Source organism: Pseudophryne corroboree, chromosome 7 (assembly GCF_028390025.1).
Source record: "Pseudophryne corroboree isolate aPseCor3 chromosome 7, aPseCor3.hap2, whole genome shotgun sequence".
Taxonomy (NCBI): domain Eukaryota; kingdom Metazoa; phylum Chordata; class Amphibia; order Anura; family Myobatrachidae; genus Pseudophryne; species Pseudophryne corroboree.
Window position 1 is genome coordinate 80,051,145 of NC_086450.1, and position 19,690 is coordinate 80,070,834.

The 19,690-nt window shown below is 45.6% G+C and overlaps 1 protein-coding gene across 3 annotated transcripts in view; it reads left to right on the forward strand.

Moving 5' to 3' along the window:
* The window catches only part of ZNF385B (zinc finger protein 385B), an 893,240-nt gene that overhangs the window by 598,573 nt on the left and 274,977 nt on the right, over positions 1 to 19,690 (forward strand). For all 3 annotated transcript variants that reach the window (XM_063933338.1, XM_063933339.1, XM_063933340.1), the window contains one exon: positions 1,799 to 1,941. In XM_063933338.1, coding sequence (XP_063789408.1) covers positions 1,799 to 1,941 — 143 coding nt within the window. The remainder of the gene's footprint in view (positions 1 to 1,798; positions 1,942 to 19,690) is intronic.

Genomic DNA, 19,690 nt, shown 5'->3' on the forward strand with positions numbered 1-19,690 from the left:
ATCTGTTGCATTAGGGGGTCTGCTGCATGCAGTGTGTTTGTGGATGGTAGCCAGTGTCGGACTGGGGCATGGAGGGCCCACCGGGGAAATGCATGCTAGCTGTGGTTGAACTGTGGCAGGTACTGTAGCACATAAGCTTGCCGTGAGTTGGAGTACAGCTACAGAAAGTGGAACAAATGTAATTCCGAATGTTCTGTTAATGTATTTTCCACTTGTTCCAAAGCACAATCACGTTTTTAATGGAACAAAATTGCTAATACCTATTATTTTTCCCCTAACTGTTTGCAAAGTAGTTATGAAATGAAAGGATCTTCTGATGAGCATTTAATTATGCAGAACAATTCCTGTTATGCGTGAATTTCATTGGAGCCGAATGATATGGAAATGTATTTGTTAAATACAAGTTTTACTTTAAAAGGTGTTGAATCTTTCTAAGGAATCCAATTACTTTGCATCATTTTTCCTTGCTATATGAGAATGTTCCTATAATGAATGTTTCAGTTCTTTTATATTATTTGATTGCTTACGTTTTATTCCACTAGTTACTTATAATTAAAGTTGTGAGTCGCATCCTAAATTTAGCGTGCTCTTTGTCTGAAAAGCCAAGGGAGCTGAAGATAAGTTTCTCTTCCAAGAATAACCCATTCAGCGCGTTGTTGTTACACTTATAATAATCTCCCTTTAGGGAATTCTCCTTCTCCAAAAGGACTGCTCTTGTTTTCACACTGTGCTACATAGCTGCTTTACGTTACAAATAATACACGCTGCTTAATTCATCTGTTAAATGTGGTTTTTGGATGTTTACACATTGTTCGGCTGGTAAATAGATAGGGTAATTCTAATAAGATCTTTAAAGATATTTGAAGAATTTTTATGTCTTAAATCCTTTCTTTGTCAACTCCAAACTCAGATGAACAGTTTAAAGACCTTATTCAGGTTGGATCGCAGTTGGCGATCCAACCGCAAAAACTACAATGCTGATGCGGGCGCATGCGCATTGTCCATCCTGCGCATGTGCCCGCATTTACTGTGGGCACCCTGCAGTAAATGCAAATGCCTCTGCCTATTAGGCAGAGGCGTTCGCGGGGCTTGAGGCTGGCAGCAACGCTCCGTTTCCTAGGCGGAGTTGGAGCACTGCGGGGGCGGCGCCAGGGAAATAGGGGCATGGTCACACGAACAGGGAGTGTGGCATGGGTGTGATCGGGGTGGCTACGTGATGTGATGTGATGCACAGATGCTAGGATCACAAAGATGGCGGCGGTTCTCCTGCAGGCGCATACTAACCTACTCTGCCGGAATGTTCAAGAGACTCACAATTTTTCAGGTAGTCCTCCATAATCCCAGTAGAGTATCCTCTTAGACCTGCAATTTGCAGTTTACGGGAACACAAAGTGCTTGTCCCTATCCCCTCATTGGCCAGCTGTGTGACTCCTCCCCCATCTTGCAAGGTCACAGTGCTGTGTCTATCAATAGTAACTCATACTGCCCAGTTTATGAACGAGTATCCTTGGTTAATAATAGTTAACACCCGTCTAGTAACCGCTGAAATTACTCAGACACCAAGTATCAAACCTACTAAGGAGGACAGGTGCTGAAGATGTCCATCAGATTCTACCTGTCATGTTATAGAATGTGTAAGCTGAGTGGTTGCTGTGGGTAATTTCTTGATAGGTAGCAGAGGTCAGCTGACAAAATGGCTGCCTCAACTATTGTTGGCAGAACATGCAAATAGAATGGGTTATATAGAACATTTAAAACTGATTATAAAATACGTGTTTTTCTTTTTCTATTTGAACAGGCAGCACATGTCATACCACCGCCCTGCCAGCACTAGTTCGGACCCCCAGCCTCATGATGCAGCCGTCCCTGGATATGAAACCATTTGTGTCATTTCCCATGGAAAGCAGTGCTGCTGTGGGATTCTTCCCAAACTTTAACACTGTAAGTATATTTATTATTTTCACCTTCTGTAAGTGATTTAGGGCTCTATTCATGAAGAAGTGAAAAGTGTGGAGAAGTGAGCCAGTGGAGTAGTTGCCCATGGCAACCAATCAGCGCTAAATTAACATTTATAATGTGCATACTATACAATTGTACGGAGCAGCTGATTGGTTGCAATTGACAACTTCTCCACTGGCTTACTTGTCCACTCTTTTCACTGCTTCACGAATAGACCCCTTAAGCTTAAGGGTTATATTTACTAAAGCTTCTAAAACAGATATGTGGAGGCGTTGCCCTAGGAACCAATCAGATTTCTTAATTTTCTAGAATGCAGTAGAAAAATCAGAGCTATTATCTCTGAATCAGACCTGCAGTTTGTACAGGCCCCAACCATTTGGCTAAAACATGTCGCAGAGAGAAATAGTAAAGTATTAAATGAAGACAAAACTGTGATTTTAACAGCTAATATTATACATAACATATTTCATCGTCGCTGTTTAAAAGACATTTACAACAGAAGTGCAATGTTAGTGTTTAGAGATCGTCCTTGGTTCTGTTTTGACAGCTCTTTAGTTAGAGAACAGGTATTGAATAACGAGACTTTTTCTGAGTGGTTTAGGGTTGAATTGCAGAGCAGAGCACCATGTGCGCGCCGGGAAGCCTCAGAATGCAGGTTAGAGTGGGTGCATTGATTTTTTTTTCTTAACTGGAAAGTGTGAATTGATTTTGGGTTTCATCTCACCAAAAGCTGTTTTCATATGGATTTAAATCAATGTTCCATCAACAAGGATGAGTAATACTTTTACTTAAAGCTACAGGGGCACTTACACTTTCACTTTGAGCTTTGCGGTCAATGCAGTTTAATGAATCCTTGATCTGAATATGGATTTATTTTTTTCAATGAAATCTCAGTGAAATGATAATCAGCACAATTGTGTCTCATACGGATTCATTTTTCCAATACTGGTCCTTTTCCACTCGTGCTAGCTAGCCACTGATTTGACACGTGTCAGGGACATATGCTCCCTGGCTATGTGCCAGATTCAGCATCACACGCTATTGTGCTGACATTGCTATGAAGAGATTTCAGCACATGTGCGCATGCGCGTGTGCCGGTGCAAGGTCTTAAATTGCGGGTTTTTTTCAGAACGCAGTCTTAGACCTGATTCAGGTTGGATTGCAAATTCTGCACAGTAGCAGAATTTGCAATCCTTGTGATCGCATGCTGGGGGCTGTCCATCGCAGGGCTAGGCCCCCCAGCATGCTGACTGCTGCCGTCCCCCTTGACCAAGCAGAAGGAGACCCGCCGCCATTTTTCTGATTGCCTCGATCATGCCCCATCACGCCCACCATTAACCTCCTCCATTTCTTCATCGCCGCACCCGCAACGCTCCGTCTCCGCCATGGAAACAGAACGTTACAGCCCTCCCCCTGCTAACGCCTCTGCCTGTTTGACAGGCAGAGGCCTTTGCATTTTCTGTGCAGTATATGCGGGTGCATGCACAAGATGGGCACTGTGCATGCACCCGCATCCTTTTTGTAACTTTTGCTGTTGGACCGCTTATTGCGATCCAACCTGAATCAGCCCCTAAATCCTTGTGAGGGGGGGTGATGCAGCGCATTTTGTGGGCGTCGATGCACAGTTTTGGGGGCGTGGTCCGGACAACACAGGCGTGTCCAGGGCATTTGTGGGGTGGGACCAAGGCAGCTGCACGATGTCACACGCAGCCGCTGTGACCCAAAAGATGGCGGCCCTCCGTCTGTCTACGCAGCAACTGTCTTTTCCAGTTCTCATTTATGATGTCAACATTTTAACCAAGTTAACTGTGAACTTTCTGTTGTCAACATTATGAATGTCGACACAGCTTACTGTTCCCAATCATAGTCCATGTGTATAGTAAATCAAGCAGATGTCGGGGAAAACATGGCTTCTGCACACTTTTTTTTCTTAAGGATTTACCAAAAAAACATATAGATTTTTTTAATAGGAAGTTGAGAAATACTTCTACATAATAAATGAGTGTAAACATTCCTGCCGCATCATCCGTCTCTGCTTGTGCGGAATCATGTTCCGTTTTCCACCTATATCACATCTCGATAGTAATACCCAGAGTGTGATAGATAGCACTCTCACTGGTCCCAGCCAGGGCCGGCAACAGAAATTTTGGGGCCCGGTACAGTGAGATCTCTGGGGTCCCCTCAGATTATGAGCTATATATATATATATATATATATAATTGCCCAGGGTCTGGCACTCCAAACTTAAAAGCGTGGCTTTTCTGGTGCATTCACAGGATTAATGAATAAAGTATGCAGTGGTGCGACACCCCAGCTGTTTAGAAATCACACAAAGCAAAGAATTTGTAGCTCAAAGTTTCATATTGTCATAAGGACACCGCTGCTCCTTCCTCCCACACACCCCACAGTCTGTCTCTCCCCAATGAATCCATGCTGCATTCCCAGCTCCCCCACCGTATCCCCTCACCAGGCCACTCTTACCCCAGGGAGTGACTCACCTGAACTGCACTCCCCAGTACCCAGACCTGAACACAGCACAGCAGGTACCATGCAGTCCTCACACCCCACCAGAAAAGGTCGGCACAGGGCATGGGAATCCTGGACAGCAGAGCTGCTGCCATGTTCTGTAACTGCCTGCAACAGAGCTGGACCCAGAAGAGCAAGTGCACACTCACACCACAGAGTCACTGTGTGTGAGAGGCTCCTGTCACTCTGAGGCTGCGCCCACATCACCTACAGCTCGCTGCCCTATTTGGACAAGACGGCTCACATCCCTGCCGGGCACTAAGCTGCGTATACTTGGGGCCCCTCTGATCATTGGGGCCCGGTACAGTTGTCCCTCTTTGACCCCCCCTGTCCCCAGCCCTGGTCCCAGCTGGTGTCTCTGCTGACAGTTGGAACATTTCTCCATGGAAGATGGAACTGGTAGACAGAGGGTGTAGCAGTTTTACAGTTAGATGATGCAATGGAATTGTCTATTCTATAAGGATTATGGGCCAGATGCATCATCACTTGGAAAGTGATAAAATGGAGAGTGCAAAAGTACCAGCCAATCAGCTCCTAACTGCCATTTTTCAAACACAGCCTGTGACATGTTAGTTAGGACCTGATTGGCTGTTACTTTTTACTCTCCATTTTATCACTTTCCAAGCGATGATGCATCTAGAACTATGTCTAACATTGTAGTTAAAAGATGTTTTAAGAATACAAATGTATTTAAATATCTGTCTGGCTGGGTTTGATGTAGCAGCATTATCTTCAGTAACATAACTATTTGGGGTGGGTGGTCTGTGAAGACATAGACATAAGATTTGGGCTGGTGCCGTGTCATGGAGAGTTAACATCAATGGTGAGTCTGAACCTTTCTGTAAAACAAAATAATGATACTTGCGCCTACATACACTATAAAATTATCTGGCAGATAATCTGTGGTTGGAATGAAAACCTGGTAATGGATGAAAGCAACGGACAATCGACCATTTGCTACCAAATACTGTAAAATGGACAAAAACTGTTGTTTATACAAATTGGTTAAATCACGGACAGGTTTTGTCCATTTTCCACTGTTTGGTAGCAAATGATCGATTATCCGTTGCTGTCATCCATTACCAGATTTTCATTCCATCCACAGATTATCTGACAGATAATTGTATAGTGTATGCCTAGTTTTAGTGTGTAGGGTCCATAATTCAGATCTGATCACAGTAGCAGATTTGTTAGCTAATGGGCAAAACCATGTGCACTGCAGGCAGATATAACATGTGCAGAGAGAGTTAAAATGGCCATACACTATACAATAATCTGTCAAATAATCTGGTTGGAATGAAAACTAAACATATAGGTGTCTGTTTACTGAGCTGTAATATAGGGGATCAACATTGTATTGAGTAAGAATTTATTTTTCTTACTAAACTGTAGTTGTGACAAACAAAGAGGAAGGGGGGTGCAAATCCCCACCCCCAAATTCCCTTCCGCACACTGAAAATTACCTGTAACCATCCCTGAATCTATCTGGTAATAAAATTCAGAGAATTTGTCACAAATGTTTGCAAACACATGTTTAAGCTGCTGGCCACTTCACGGCTTCTCTGATACAGCAGTCCTAACTACTTAATAGCAGTGCCCACATTGGGCCATGTAATTTGTCACAGTACGCCTCATGATAAAGGTCATTACTAAAACATTTCCAGACAGAGAGCTAACTTACCAGGGAGCCACCCCCAGGATCTCCCATTGGCACTATAAGGAACAGCATGCCTTCCAAATGCTGCTCCCATTCAATGCCTCATGCACACAAGCAGACAAACAATTTGGAAGCTGCTCAATCATACCTGGAGATAATTATATATCAGGTGCTGGAAGGGGGAGGGGTCATAGACAGACAAACAAAGAGGAAGGGGGGTGCAAATCCCCACCCCCAAATTCCCTTCCGCACACTGAAAATTACCTGTAACCATCCCTGAATCTATCTGGTAATAAAATTCAGAGAATTTGTCACAAATGTTTGCAAACACATGTTTAAGCTGCTGGCCACTTCACGGCTTCTCTGATACAGCAGTCCTAACTACTTAATAGCAGTGCCCACATTGGGCCATGTAATTTGTCACAGTACGCCTCATGATAAAGGTCATTACTAAAACATTTCCAGACAGAGAGCTAACTTACCAGGGAGCCACCCCCAGGATCTCCCATTGGCACTACAAGGAACAGCATGCCTTCCAAATGCTGCTCCCATTCAATGCCTCATGCACACAAGCAGACAAACAATTTGGAAGCTGCTCAATCATACCTGGAGATAATTATATATCAGGTGCTGGAAGGGGGAGGGGTCATAGAGAGACAAACAAAGAGGAAGGGGGGTGCAAATCCCCACCCCCAAATTCCCTTCCGCACACTGAAAATTACCTGTAACCATCCCTGAATCTATCTGGTAATAAAATTCAGAGAATTTGTCACAAATGTTTGCAAACTGTAGTTGTGACCAGATGACCTTGCTCCGCAAGATGATCACAGATTATTGTTCCACTGTATGTGGAATATTAGGGATTCCCTCTTAGTGCCAGTAACCACCTGTTACTTATCTCACCCATTGGACAGTGGGTGGGTAACTCGCTGTCACCGACAAGCATCTAAACCGGCATTTAGAACTGCTTATTTCCACCCAGGCTCTTACAGTGGCACCTGGAACCACTTCTCCCAAGCTCCTGTCATGGCACCTGTAACCACCTTCTTTTGGGTATGTGTGGACATGCTGCTGCAACACCTCCTGGTTTGTGTCAGCTAATTCCCACTGATCCCTCATCATGGACCAGTCCCTGCAAGTTAGCTGGCAGAGGACTTGAGCTTGGAGACACTGGGCTCAGTCCAGAGAATGGAATAGCGTTTTGCACTATTCTGGTGGTCACAGAATACAGCAGTTATCTCAAAGGCAAGATGTTTATTGCTCAAAAATCTTTAAAAAAGACTAACTACCGTCACTAAAGGTGCTAGGGACCGTTTACAGTATACAGATGTTACAGCAGAAGTACAATCCTTCTTGATGTCACAGAGGATACACACTCTCAGGGCTCGCAGGCCCTGTTTTTATCCCATCCAAACACACAATACCTGGATCCCTTAACCAATCAAACTGTCTCACAAAATATAAATAAATACATCTTACATTTCAAGGTGGCAAAACACTTTTCTTCTACCTTTCATATACAGTAACTTCCACCAGTGTTACAGAGAGAGGGGGGAGAGGGTACAAATTACCCAGGCCCAGGTCTGATGAAAGGGCCCAGTGGGGGCCATGGGCCCCCTCCCCCTTCATTGGCAGCAGCAGCTGCAGCTTTTCTCCTTTGCCAATCACACGCTACAGTGTGCTGGGCTGCAGTGTGGCCATAGAGGCACTTAAAATACCTTTATTTTTTTTTCAGTATTTTTTTTTTATAAGGGTACACGACCACGCCTCCTGTGATTAGGCCACGTCCTCTGAAAAGTATTTGGGCCCAGACAGGCTCTCTACTGCCCTGACTACCACCCAACCCAGTTTGCTTTCCTAACACACAATCTGATTTAGCATATTACTGTCTTTTACATATACACCTTTTTAGAAAGTTTCACAGTACTAGAAATTCTTGAAAAACAATCAAATTGTTTACCCAAAACCTGCTACAGGAGACACCCTAGTGGGCATTTCCCACTGGTCAGGATATTATCACTTACTATGTGAGAATGGGGGTCATTCCGACCCGATCGCACGCTGCACTTCTTCGCAGCGGTGCGATCGGGTCGGAACTGCGCACGCGCATCGTTGCCGCCGGGCAATGACGCCGGGAATGAGGAAAGCGGTCGCTGCGGAGATGCAAGAAGATTGACAGGAGAAAGGTGTGTCGGGGCATCAACTGACCGTTTTCCGGGAGTGGTCCAGCGAACGCAAGCGTGTCCAGGCGTTTTGAGGGTGGATGTCTGACGTCAAATCCGGGACCTGCATCGCTGGATCCGTTGTAAATGGTAAGTAGGTGCAGGGCTGGTCTTGTGTTACGTGAAACTTTTTTAGCATAGCAGGGCTGCACAAGCGATCGCAGCCCAGCTATGCTAAAATACACTCCCCCATAGGCGGCGTCAGGTTGATCGCAAGAGCAGCAAAAAGTTGCTACGTGCGATCAACTCGGAATGACCCCCAATATCTCAAGAGCAATGAAACTAAAATACGTTCCTGTAAGTGCAGAGTCCATACATTTAAACATGCGTTCCTACAATTCTAGAACGGCGCACAGTGCATTAAATATAAAATGTTAAAATACATTAATAATTATACATTTACCGTACATGTAATATGATATTTCATATGAAAATGGTGCTGCAGCATAAGGGATTAACCCCCTCATTACCAAAGCCGCCATCTCAGGACACAGTAATGTCAGTTTTTAAAAGCATACCACTTATAGGAGAGAGGCTGCACCATTCTGCCTTTACTCCTGGGTTTTTTTAAGATTGTGTTGATGTAGTCCCGTAATAGACATCACTGCCAGAACAGTACGGTTCAGTTAACTTAATGAAGGGGAAATGCAAGCCTGTTTCTAGCCAATTTGGCTCCCAGTGCGAGATTTAAAAATGCGCCCCCCCAAGACATAAAAAAATGTGCCCCCCCCAGATGAAAAAAACAAAAAACTTGTGTGCGCACCCGGCAAGGGGGTGTGGCCTCATCTAAATGGGTGTGGCCTCATTTAAATGGGCATGGCCTAGTCTGAAAAGACTACCTCACAATCCAGTTTTTGACCCTGCTCCAACAGATCACGACCACCACAGGAAAAAAAAAATTCTACCATATTAAGCCCCACACAGTAATGCCCCCTGCACCATATTATGCCACACACCGCAATGCCCTTAATACATTAAATCCCCACACTACGGCAGGCAAGAGTCCCCATTTCACACATTACGGCAGGTGTCCCCATTTTACACATTGAGAGAGAGAGAGAATACTTACAGAGGTGATTACCGCTCTTCGGCCCGCCTCACCAGTCGCTCCTCGCGCCGGCTTTTCCCTCTTCCTAACTTGGATACCCCTCTGTACTCCGCTGGGGGGGGGGAGTTTCGCGGAGTGACGGGGTTGCGTCGTGACGTAACGACGCAACCGCGTCATTCCGTGAAACTCCGCCGCCTGAGCGGGTTACTCGGGGAGAAATAGGAGGGCGAAGCAGGGAGCCACAGTTAGTGCCGCGGCGGGCGCCTAGTGCGGTTGCACTGCTCGCCTGCCCCAAGAAACGGCCCTGGGGAAATGTATCAACTTCAAACTGTCATTTATCTAGCATAGGCTGTTAAGTGATAGAAGCCAATTGGTTGATTTGGGTAACCACTTAACTTTATTTCTCTTCAAGGCCTCAATCCAATTGCTTGCGAAGGGTGTGATGTGCCATTGCGGTGGCGTTTCCATGCCAGCAACGGCACCCGAACTTGCACCCTTCGAGGGCTGATTTCATCCCGACTTTGCACAAAATTGCTTGGAGCCCCATGGGGCAGCGAGCACTTTTGTGTGAGCTCAGGCATCCGTATAGTGATGCCGCGATGACTTGCACCCGCAAGTTCATTGCTTCTAATTGGATTGACCACCAAGGCTTGATACATCTGCCATTGAGACTTACCCCCAAGCTGTATCATGTAAGGCCAGGAGCGGGCCCCCAATAGCCTGACCTGTAACATAAAGTGGGGAGTGATGTAGCACAATGACATGGTTATACATACTATGGCTCTAGGGGCACCTGTGGTGACAGCTCCTGGCACTTAGCTGTGGGGGATCAAATTTAGCTTTTATTCTTCTATTTGTTTTAACCATAGTGCCCAACTTCAGCAACTGAACTGCATGTGCATTGTAAATTAGTAAGAGGCTCCATTATTGCATAGTTACCATAGTAACAAGTCTCTGCTCCATGCTGCTTATCCCCAAATACCACCTGAATTAACCCCTTCAATACCAAAGCTAGTTTACACCTCTAAGACCTTATCCATTTTCAGAGTTTTGCTGCGTCACTTTCATGTGGATTTAATTATAATTTCTTCATCTAATCAAATATTGTTTTTTTGGGTTGAACATATCTAAAGGTTTGCTTGTTTTGTTTTCATTGATGGCTTATGGCCACAAAAATAAAGTGGTCTGAAAATTAGAGATGAGCGGGTTCGGTTTCTTTGAATCCGAACCCGCACGAACTTCACTTTTTTTTCCACGGGTCCGAGCGACTCGGATCTTCCCGCCTTGCTCGGTTAACCCGAGCGCGCCCGAACGTCATCATGACGCTGTCGGATTCTCGCGAGGCTCGGATTCTATCGCGAGACTCGGATTCTATATAAGGAGCCGCGCGTCGCCGCCATTTTCACTCGTGCATTGAGATTGATAGGGAGAGGACGTGTCTGGCGTCCTCTCCATTAGAATAGAGATAGATAGATTAGATAGAGAGAGATTGTGCAGAGTCGCAGACAGAGTTAGTTTACCACAGTCAGTGACCAGTGCAGTTGCTAGTTAACTTTTATTTAATATAATATATCCGTTCACTTCTCTCTGCTATATCCGTTCTCTGCCTGAAAAAAAAAAACGATACACAGCACAGTCAGTCACACAGTGTGACTCAGTCTGTGTGCACTCAGCTCAGCCCAGTGTGCTGCACAGTCATCAATGTATAAATTAAAAGCTTATAATTAATTGTGGGGGAGACTGGGGAGCACTGCAGGTTGTTAGCAGGAGCCAGGAGTACAATTATATTAATTAACAGTGCACACTTTTGCTGCAGGAGTGGTGACCAGTGCCTGACCACCAGTATAGTATTGTTGTATACTACTAATATCTCTTTAAATATCAACCAGTCTATATTAGCAGCAGACACAGTACAGTGCGGTAGTTCACGGCTGTGGCTACCTCTGTGTCGGCACACGGCAGGCAGTCCGTCCGACCAGAATTGTATTATTTATTATTATATACCTACCACCTAACCGTGGTTTTTTTTTCATTCTTTATACCGTCATAGTGTCATCCTAATTGTTACGAGTATACTACTATCTCTTTATCAACCAGTGTACAGTGCGGTAGTTCACGGCTGTGGCTACCTCTGTGTCGGCACACGGCAGGCAGTCCGTCCGACCAGAATTGTATTATTTATTATTATATACCTACCACCTAACCGTGGTTTTTTTTTCATTCTTTATACCGTCATAGTGTCATCCTAATTGTTACGAGTATACTACTATCTCTTTATCAACCAGTGTACAGTGCGGTAGTTCACGGCTGTGGCTACCTCTGTGTCGGCACACGGCAGGCAGTCCGTCCGACCAGAATTGTATTATTTATTATTATATACCTACCACCTAACCGTGGTTTTTTTTTCATTCTTTATACCGTCATAGTGTCATCCTAATTGTTACGAGTATACTACTATCTCTTTATCAACCAGTGTACAGTGCGGTAGTTCACGGCTGTGGCTACCTCTGTGTCGGCACACGGCAGGCAGTCCGTCCGACCAGAATTGTATTATTTATTATTATATACCTACCACCTAACCGTGGTTTTTTTTTCATTCTTTATACCGTCATAGTGTCATCCTAATTGTTACGAGTATACTACTATCTCTTTATCAACCAGTGTACAGTGCGGTAGTTCACGGCTGTGGCTACCTCTGTGTCGGCACACGGCAGGCAGTCCGTCCGACCAGAATTGTATTATTTATTATTATATACCTACCACCTAACCGTGGTTTTTTTTTCATTCTTTATACCGTCATAGTGTCATCCTAATTGTTACGAGTATACTACTATCTCTTTATCAACCAGTGTACAGTGCGGTAGTTCACGGCTGTGGCTACCTCTGTGTCGGCACACGGCAGGCAGTCCGTCCGACCAGAATTGTATTATTTATTATTATATACCTACCACCTAACCGTGGTTTTTTTTTCATTCTTTATACCGTCATAGTGTCATCCTAATTGTTACGAGTATACTACTATCTCTTTATCAACCAGTGTACAGTGCGGTAGTTCACGGCTGTGGCTACCTCTGTGTCGGCACACGGCAGGCAGTCCGTCCGACCAGAATTGTATTATTTATTATTATATACCTACCACCTAACCGTGGTTTTTTTTTCATTCTTTATACCGTCATAGTGTCATCCTAATTGTTACGAGTATACTACTATCTCTTTATCAACCAGTGTACAGTGCGGTAGTTCACGGCTGTGGCTACCTCTGTGTCGGCACACGGCAGGCAGTCCGTCCGACCAGAATTGTATTATTTATTATTATATACCTACCACCTAACCGTGGTTTTTTTTTCATTCTTTATACCGTCATAGTGTCATCCTAATTGTTACGAGTATACTACTATCTCTTTATCAACCAGTGTACAGTGCGGTAGTTCACGGCTGTGGCTACCTCTGTGTCGGCAGTCGGCAGGCAGTCCGTCCATCCATAATTGTATTATTATTATAATATATACCACCTAACCGTGGTTTTTTTTTCATTCTTTATACCGTCATAGTGTCATACTAGTTGTTACGAGTATACTACTATCTCTTTATCAACCAGTGTACAGTGCGGTAGTTCACGGCTGTGGCTACCTCTGTGTCGGCAGTCGGCAGGCAGTCCGTCCATCCATAATTGTATTATTATTATAATATATACCACCTAACCGTGGTTTTTTTTTCATTCTTTATACCGTCGTCATAGTGTCATACTAGTTGTTACGAGTATACTACTATCTCTTTATCAACCAGTGTACAGTGCGGTAGTTCACGGCTGTGGCTACCTCTGTGTCGGCAGTCGGCAGGCAGTCCGTCCATCCATAATTGTATTATTATTATAATATATACCACCTAACCGTGGTTTTTTTTTCATTCTTTATACCGTCGTCATAGTGTCATACTAGTTGTTACGAGTATACTACTATCTCTTTATCAACCAGTGTACAGTGCGGTAGTTCACGGCTGTGGCTACCTCTGTGTCGGCAGTCGGCAGGCAGTCCGTCCATCCATAATTGTATTATTATTATAATATATACCACCTAACCGTGGTTTTTTTTTCATTCTTTATACCGTCGTCATAGTGTCATACTAGTTGTTACGAGTATACTACTATCTCTTTATCAACCAGTGTACAGTGCGGTAGTTCACGGCTGTGGCTACCTCTGTGTCGGCAGTCGGCAGGCAGTCCGTCCATCCATAATTGTATTATTATTATAATATATACCACCTAACCGTGGTTTTTTTATACCACCTAACCGTGGCAGTCCGTCCATAATTGTATACTAGTATCCAATCCATCCATCTCCATTGTTTACCTGAGGTGCCTTTTAGTTCTGCCTATAAAATATGGAGAACAAAAAAGTTGAGGTTCCAAAATTAGGGAAAGATCAAGATCCACTTCCACCTCGTGCTGAAGCTGCTGCCACTAGTCATGGCCGAGACGATGAAATGCCAGCAACGTCGTCTGCCAAGGCCGATGCCCAATGTCATAGTACAGAGCATGTCAAATCCAAAACACCAAATATCAGAAAAAAAAGGACTCCAAAACCTAAAATAAAATTGTCGGAGGAGAAGCGTAAACTTGCCAATATGCCATTTACCACACGGAGTGGCAAGGAACGGCTGAGGCCCTGGCCTATGTTCATGGCTAGTGGTTCAGCTTCACATGAGGATGGAAGCACTCAGCCTCTCGCTAGAAAACTGAAAAGACTCAAGCTGGCAAAAGCACCGCAAAGAACTGTGCGTTCTTTGAAATCCCAAATCCACAAGGAGAGTCCAATTGTGTCGTTTGCGATGCCTGACCTTCCCAACACTGGACGTGAAGAGCATGCGCCTTCCACTATTTGCATGCCCCCTGCAAGTGCTGGAAGGAGCACCCGCAGTCCAGTTCCTGATAGTCAGATTGAAGATGTCAGTGTTGAAGTACACCAGGATGAGGAGGATATGGGTGTTGCTGGCGCTGGGGAGGAAATTGACCAGGAGGATTCTGATGGTGAGGTGGTTTGTTTAAGTCAGACACCCGGGGAGACACCTGTTGTCCGTGGGAGGAATATGGCCGTTGACATGCCAGGTGAAAATACCAAAAAAATCAGCTCTTCGGTGTGGAGGTATTTCACCAGAAATGCGGACAACAGGTGTCAAGCCGTGTGTTCCCTTTGTCAAGCTGTAATAAGTAGGGGTAAGGACGTTAACCACCTCGGAACATCCTCCCTTATACGTCACCTGCAGCGCATTCATAATAAGTCAGTGACAAGTTCAAAAACTTTGGGTGACAGCGGAAGCAGTCCACTGACCAGTAAATCCCTTCCTCTTGTAACCAAGCTCACGCAAACCACCCCACCAACTCCCTCAGTGTCAATTTCCTCCTTCCCCAGGAATGCCAATAGTCCTGCAGGCCATGTCACTGGCAAGTCTGACGAGTCCTTTCCTGCCTGGGATTCCTCCGATGCATCCTTGCGTGTAACGCCTACTGCTGCTGGCGCTGCTGTTGTTGCCGCTGGGAGTCGATGGTCATCCCAGAGGGGAAGTCGTAAGCCCACTTGTACTACTTCCAGTAAGCAATTGACTGTTCAACAGTCCTTTGCGAGGAAGATGAAATATCACAGCAGTCATCCTACTGCAAAGCGGATAACTGAGTCCTTGACAACTATGTTGGTGTTAGACGTGCGTCCGGTATCCGCCGTTAGTTCACAGGGAACTAGACAATTTATTGAGGCAGTGTGCCCCCGTTACCAAATACCATCTAGGTTCCACTTCTCTAGGCAGGCGATACCGAGAATGTACACGGACGTCAGAAAAAGACTCACCAGTGTCCTAAAAAATGCAGTTGTACCCAATGTCCACTTAACCACGGACATGTGGACAAGTGGAGCAGGGCAGGGTCAGGACTATATGACTGTGACAGCTCACTGGGTAGATGTATGGACTCCCGCCGCAAGAACAGCAGCGGCGGCACCAGTAGCAGCATCTCGCAAACGCCAACTCTTTCCTAGGCAGGCTACGCTTTGTATCACCGCTTTCCAGAATACGCACACAGCTGAAAACCTCTTACGGCAACTGAGGAAGATCATCGCGGAATGGCTTACCCCAATTGGACTCTCCTGTGGATTTGTGGCATCGGACAACGCCAGCAATATTGTGTGTGCATTAAATATGGGCAAATTCCAGCACGTCCCATGTTTTGCACATACCTTGAATTTGGTGGTGCAGAATTTTTTAAAAAACGACAGGGGCGTGCAAGAGATGCTGTCGGTGGCCAGAAAAATTGCGGGACACTTTCGGCGTACAGGCACCACGTACAGAAGACTGGAGCACCACCAAAAACTACTGAACCTGCCCTGCCATCATCTGAAGCAAGAAGTGGTAACGAGGTGGAATTCAACCCTCTATATGCTTCAGAGGTTGGAGGAGCAGCAAAAGGCCATTCAAGCCTATACAATTGAGCACGATATAGGAGATGGAATGCACCTGTCTCAAGTGCAGTGGAGAATGATTTCAACGTTGTGCAAGGTTCTGATGCCCTTTGAACTTGCCACACGTGAAGTCAGTTCAGACACTGCCAGCCTGAGTCAGGTCATTCCCCTCATCAGGCTTTTGCAGAAGAAGCTGGAGGCATTGAAGAAGGAGCTAACACGGAGCGATTCCGCTAGGCATGTGGGACTTGTGGATGCAGCCCTTAATTCGCTTAACAAGGATTCACGGGTGGTCAATCTGTTGAAATCAGAGCACTACATTTTGGCCACCGTGCTCGATCCTAGATTTAAAGCCTACCTTGGATCTCTCTTTCCGGCAGACACAGGTCTGCTGGGGTTGAAAGACCTGCTGGTGACAAAATTGTCAAGTCAAGCGGAACGCGACCTGTCAACATCTCCTCCTTCACATTCTCCCGCAACTGGGGGTGCGAGGAAAAGGCTCAGAATTCCGAGCCCACCCGCTGGCGGTGATGCAGGGCAGTCTGGAGCGACTGCTGATGCTGACATCTGGTCCGGACTGAAGGACCTGACAACGATTACGGACATGTCGTCTACTGTCACTGCATATGATTCTCCCCCCATTGAAAGAATGGTGGAGGATTATATGAGTGACCGCATCCAAGTAGGCACGTCAGACAGTCCGTACTTATACTGGCAGGAAAAAGAGGCAATTTGGAGGCCCTTGCACAAACTGGCTTTATTCTACCTAAGTTGCCCTCCCACAAGTGTGTACTCCGAAAGAGTGTTTAGTGCCGCCGCTCACCTTGTCAGCAATCGGCGTACGAGGTTACATCCAGAAAATGTGGAGAAAATGATGTTCATTAAAATGAATTATAATCAATTCCTCCGCGGAGACATTGACCAGCAGCAATTGCCTCCACAAAGTACACAGGGAGCTGAGATGGTGGATTCCAGTGGGGACGAATTGATAATCTGTGAGGAGGGGGATGTACACGGTGATATATCGGAGGGTGAAGATGAGGTGGACATCTTGCCTCTGTAGAGCCAGTTTGTGCAAGGAGAGATTAATTGCTTCTTTTTTGGGGGGGGTCCAAACCAACCCGTCATATCAGTCACAGTCGTGTGGCAGACCCTGTCACTGAAATGATGGGTTGGTTAAAGTGTGCATGTCCTGTTTTGTTTATACAACATAAGGGTGGGTGGGAGGGCCCAAGGATAATTCCATCTTGCACCTCTTTTTTCTTTTCTTTTTCTTTGCATCATGTGCTGATTGGGGAGGGTTTTTTGGAAGGGACATCCTGCGTGACACTGCAGTGCCACTCCTAGATGGGCCCGGTGTTTGTGTCGGCCACTAGGGTCGCTAATCTTACTCACACAGCTACCTCATTGCGCCTCTTTTTTTCTTTGCGTCATGTGCTGTTTGGGGAGGGTTTTTTGGAAGGGACATCCTGCGTGACACTGCAGTGCCACTCCTAGATGTGCCCGGTGTTTGTGTCGGCCACTAGGGTCGCTAATCTTACTCACACAGTCAGCTACCTCATTGCGCCTCTTTTTTTCTTTGCGTCATGTGCTGTTTGGGGAGGGTTTTTTGGAAGGGCCATCCTGCGTGACACTGCAGTGCCACTCCTAGATGGGCCCGGTGTTTGTGTCGGCCACTAGGGTCGCTTATCTTACTCACACAGCGACCTCGGTGCAAATTTTAGGACTAAAAATAATATTGTGAGGTGTGATGTGTTCAGAATAGGCTGAAAATGAGTGTAAATTATGTTTTTTGAGGTTAATAATACTTTGGGATCAAAATTACCCCCAAATTCAATGATTTAAGCTGTTTTTTAGGGTTTTTTTAAAAAAACACCCGAATCCAAAACACACCCGAATCCGACAAAAAAAATTCGGTGAGGTTTTGCCAAAACGCGGTCGAACCCAAAACACGGCCGCGGAACCGAACCCAAAACCAAAACACAAAACCCGAAAAATTTCCGGCGCTCATCTCTACTGAAAATGTCTAATTGAATTTCAGGAACATAAAAGAGGGATAAAGACATGCAAGACTATGGGCAGCATGCATCAAGCAGCAGAAATACTTTGCGTTAAATCTCACCTCCTTTTACATGTATACCGGTGTTTTTTTTTAAAAACAGGTTCTATAGAGCGCTAATCACATAAGACTTAGGGGTCTATTCGTCATCCTTAAAATGTCACAATTTCTACACTCCGCAGGAGATGTAGAAATTGTGACATTCATCAGACTCTGAAAAAGCATTTTTTTCGGAGTTTGAGCGAGAAAATGTTCGCCATCTTGAGATGGTGAACAGCCCCCTAATCCCTTCACAGGCTGCCGTTTACACGGCAACATGTGCAGCAGAGGAAAGGGGTGCTGCAGCTGCAGTATGATCTCTGCAGTTGGGCAGCCCCCTGTAAGGTGCCGGCGGCGAGGGCGAGAGGGGGGCCACGGCTGCAGCATTCCTTTCTGCAGCCGGGCCGCCCCTGCTATAAGTAGCTGCCTGGGGGGAAGTAGCAGCCTGGCTATAGTGGGGTGGGGAGCCGCTGCACTCACAGCCTTGCAGCCCCGCCAGTACGATGCAAGGGGGGGGGGGGGGGGGTTGCACGTTTGGCACGGTTATCAAAGTGTGAAGAGAGCGGCCGCAGCACACATATGAATTGCCACCTGGGGGATGCAGCCAGTAGCCGGGACACATAAGTGCGCCGGCCGCCGGGACATATAAGTGTTGGGAAAAAGGGGGGAGCGGTCACAGTCGGCACTTTTGCAGCCCAGCAATAACATGCCCGCGGGGAAAAGGGGGGTGCACATCTGCAGTGCGGTGAGGTGGGGGGCCTCTGTAGCTGGAGACCGGCAATGATGTCCCAGCAGGGGGAGAAGGCCTCTGCAGCCGGAGACCGGCAATGCTGTCCCAGCGGGGAAGTGGGAGGGGCCTCAGCTGCAGAGGGGAAAGTTATCACTTTCGGAAAAACTGTCTTCTCAAAAAGCAGAGTTTTGGAAATGAAAACTGTCTCATGCTGGGATGATGAATCCTGATTTTTTTTTTGGAGAGAATACAATGAGAATTGAAAACTAAAAATTCTCATTGCACAATTTTTTGATGATGAATATGCCCCTTACAGAATTAGATTTCTGCATTGCTGCACATCATTTCCTGATATGTTAGACTGTTTTTATTGAAAATACACATTTGCACAGAAAATTCTATTATTTCACACACAAATTCAATCAACTATATAATTAAGTTTCCACAGCCCCTAATATGAGGACCAATGGCAGTTTTCATTATTATTTTCCCTGATATTGTCTATAACTTTGTGCCTGCAGATTTCATGTATAATATACTGTATAAGGTTAGTGGCCGTCCCTTTTATTGACAGAGCAATGAAAATAGTTTTTGTTTCATTAAACTGAGCAACACTCTAAACCAGGCCTGGCCAACCTGTGGCTCTCCAGCTGTTGTAAAACTACAAGTCCCATCATGCCTTGCCACAGTTTTGCTATTAGGGAATGCTAAAACTGTGGCAGGGCATGCTGGGATGTGTAGTTTCACAACATCTGGAGAGCCACAGGTTGGCCAGGCCTGCTCTAAACTATGCCATTGATTTTCCTGCGAGCTGATCCACAAGGTCACCTGATAATACTTACACTGGCTGTACGGCACTACTTGCTGATCTTACATCATGAACATTTACACCTTACACCATGTGCCACTAGATCCATCATATTATCAAGGTTGTAGCCTACTTAAGAGGGAGTATTACGTGTTTTCCAGAAACTATTTATGTGCTACATTAGTGCAATGTGTAT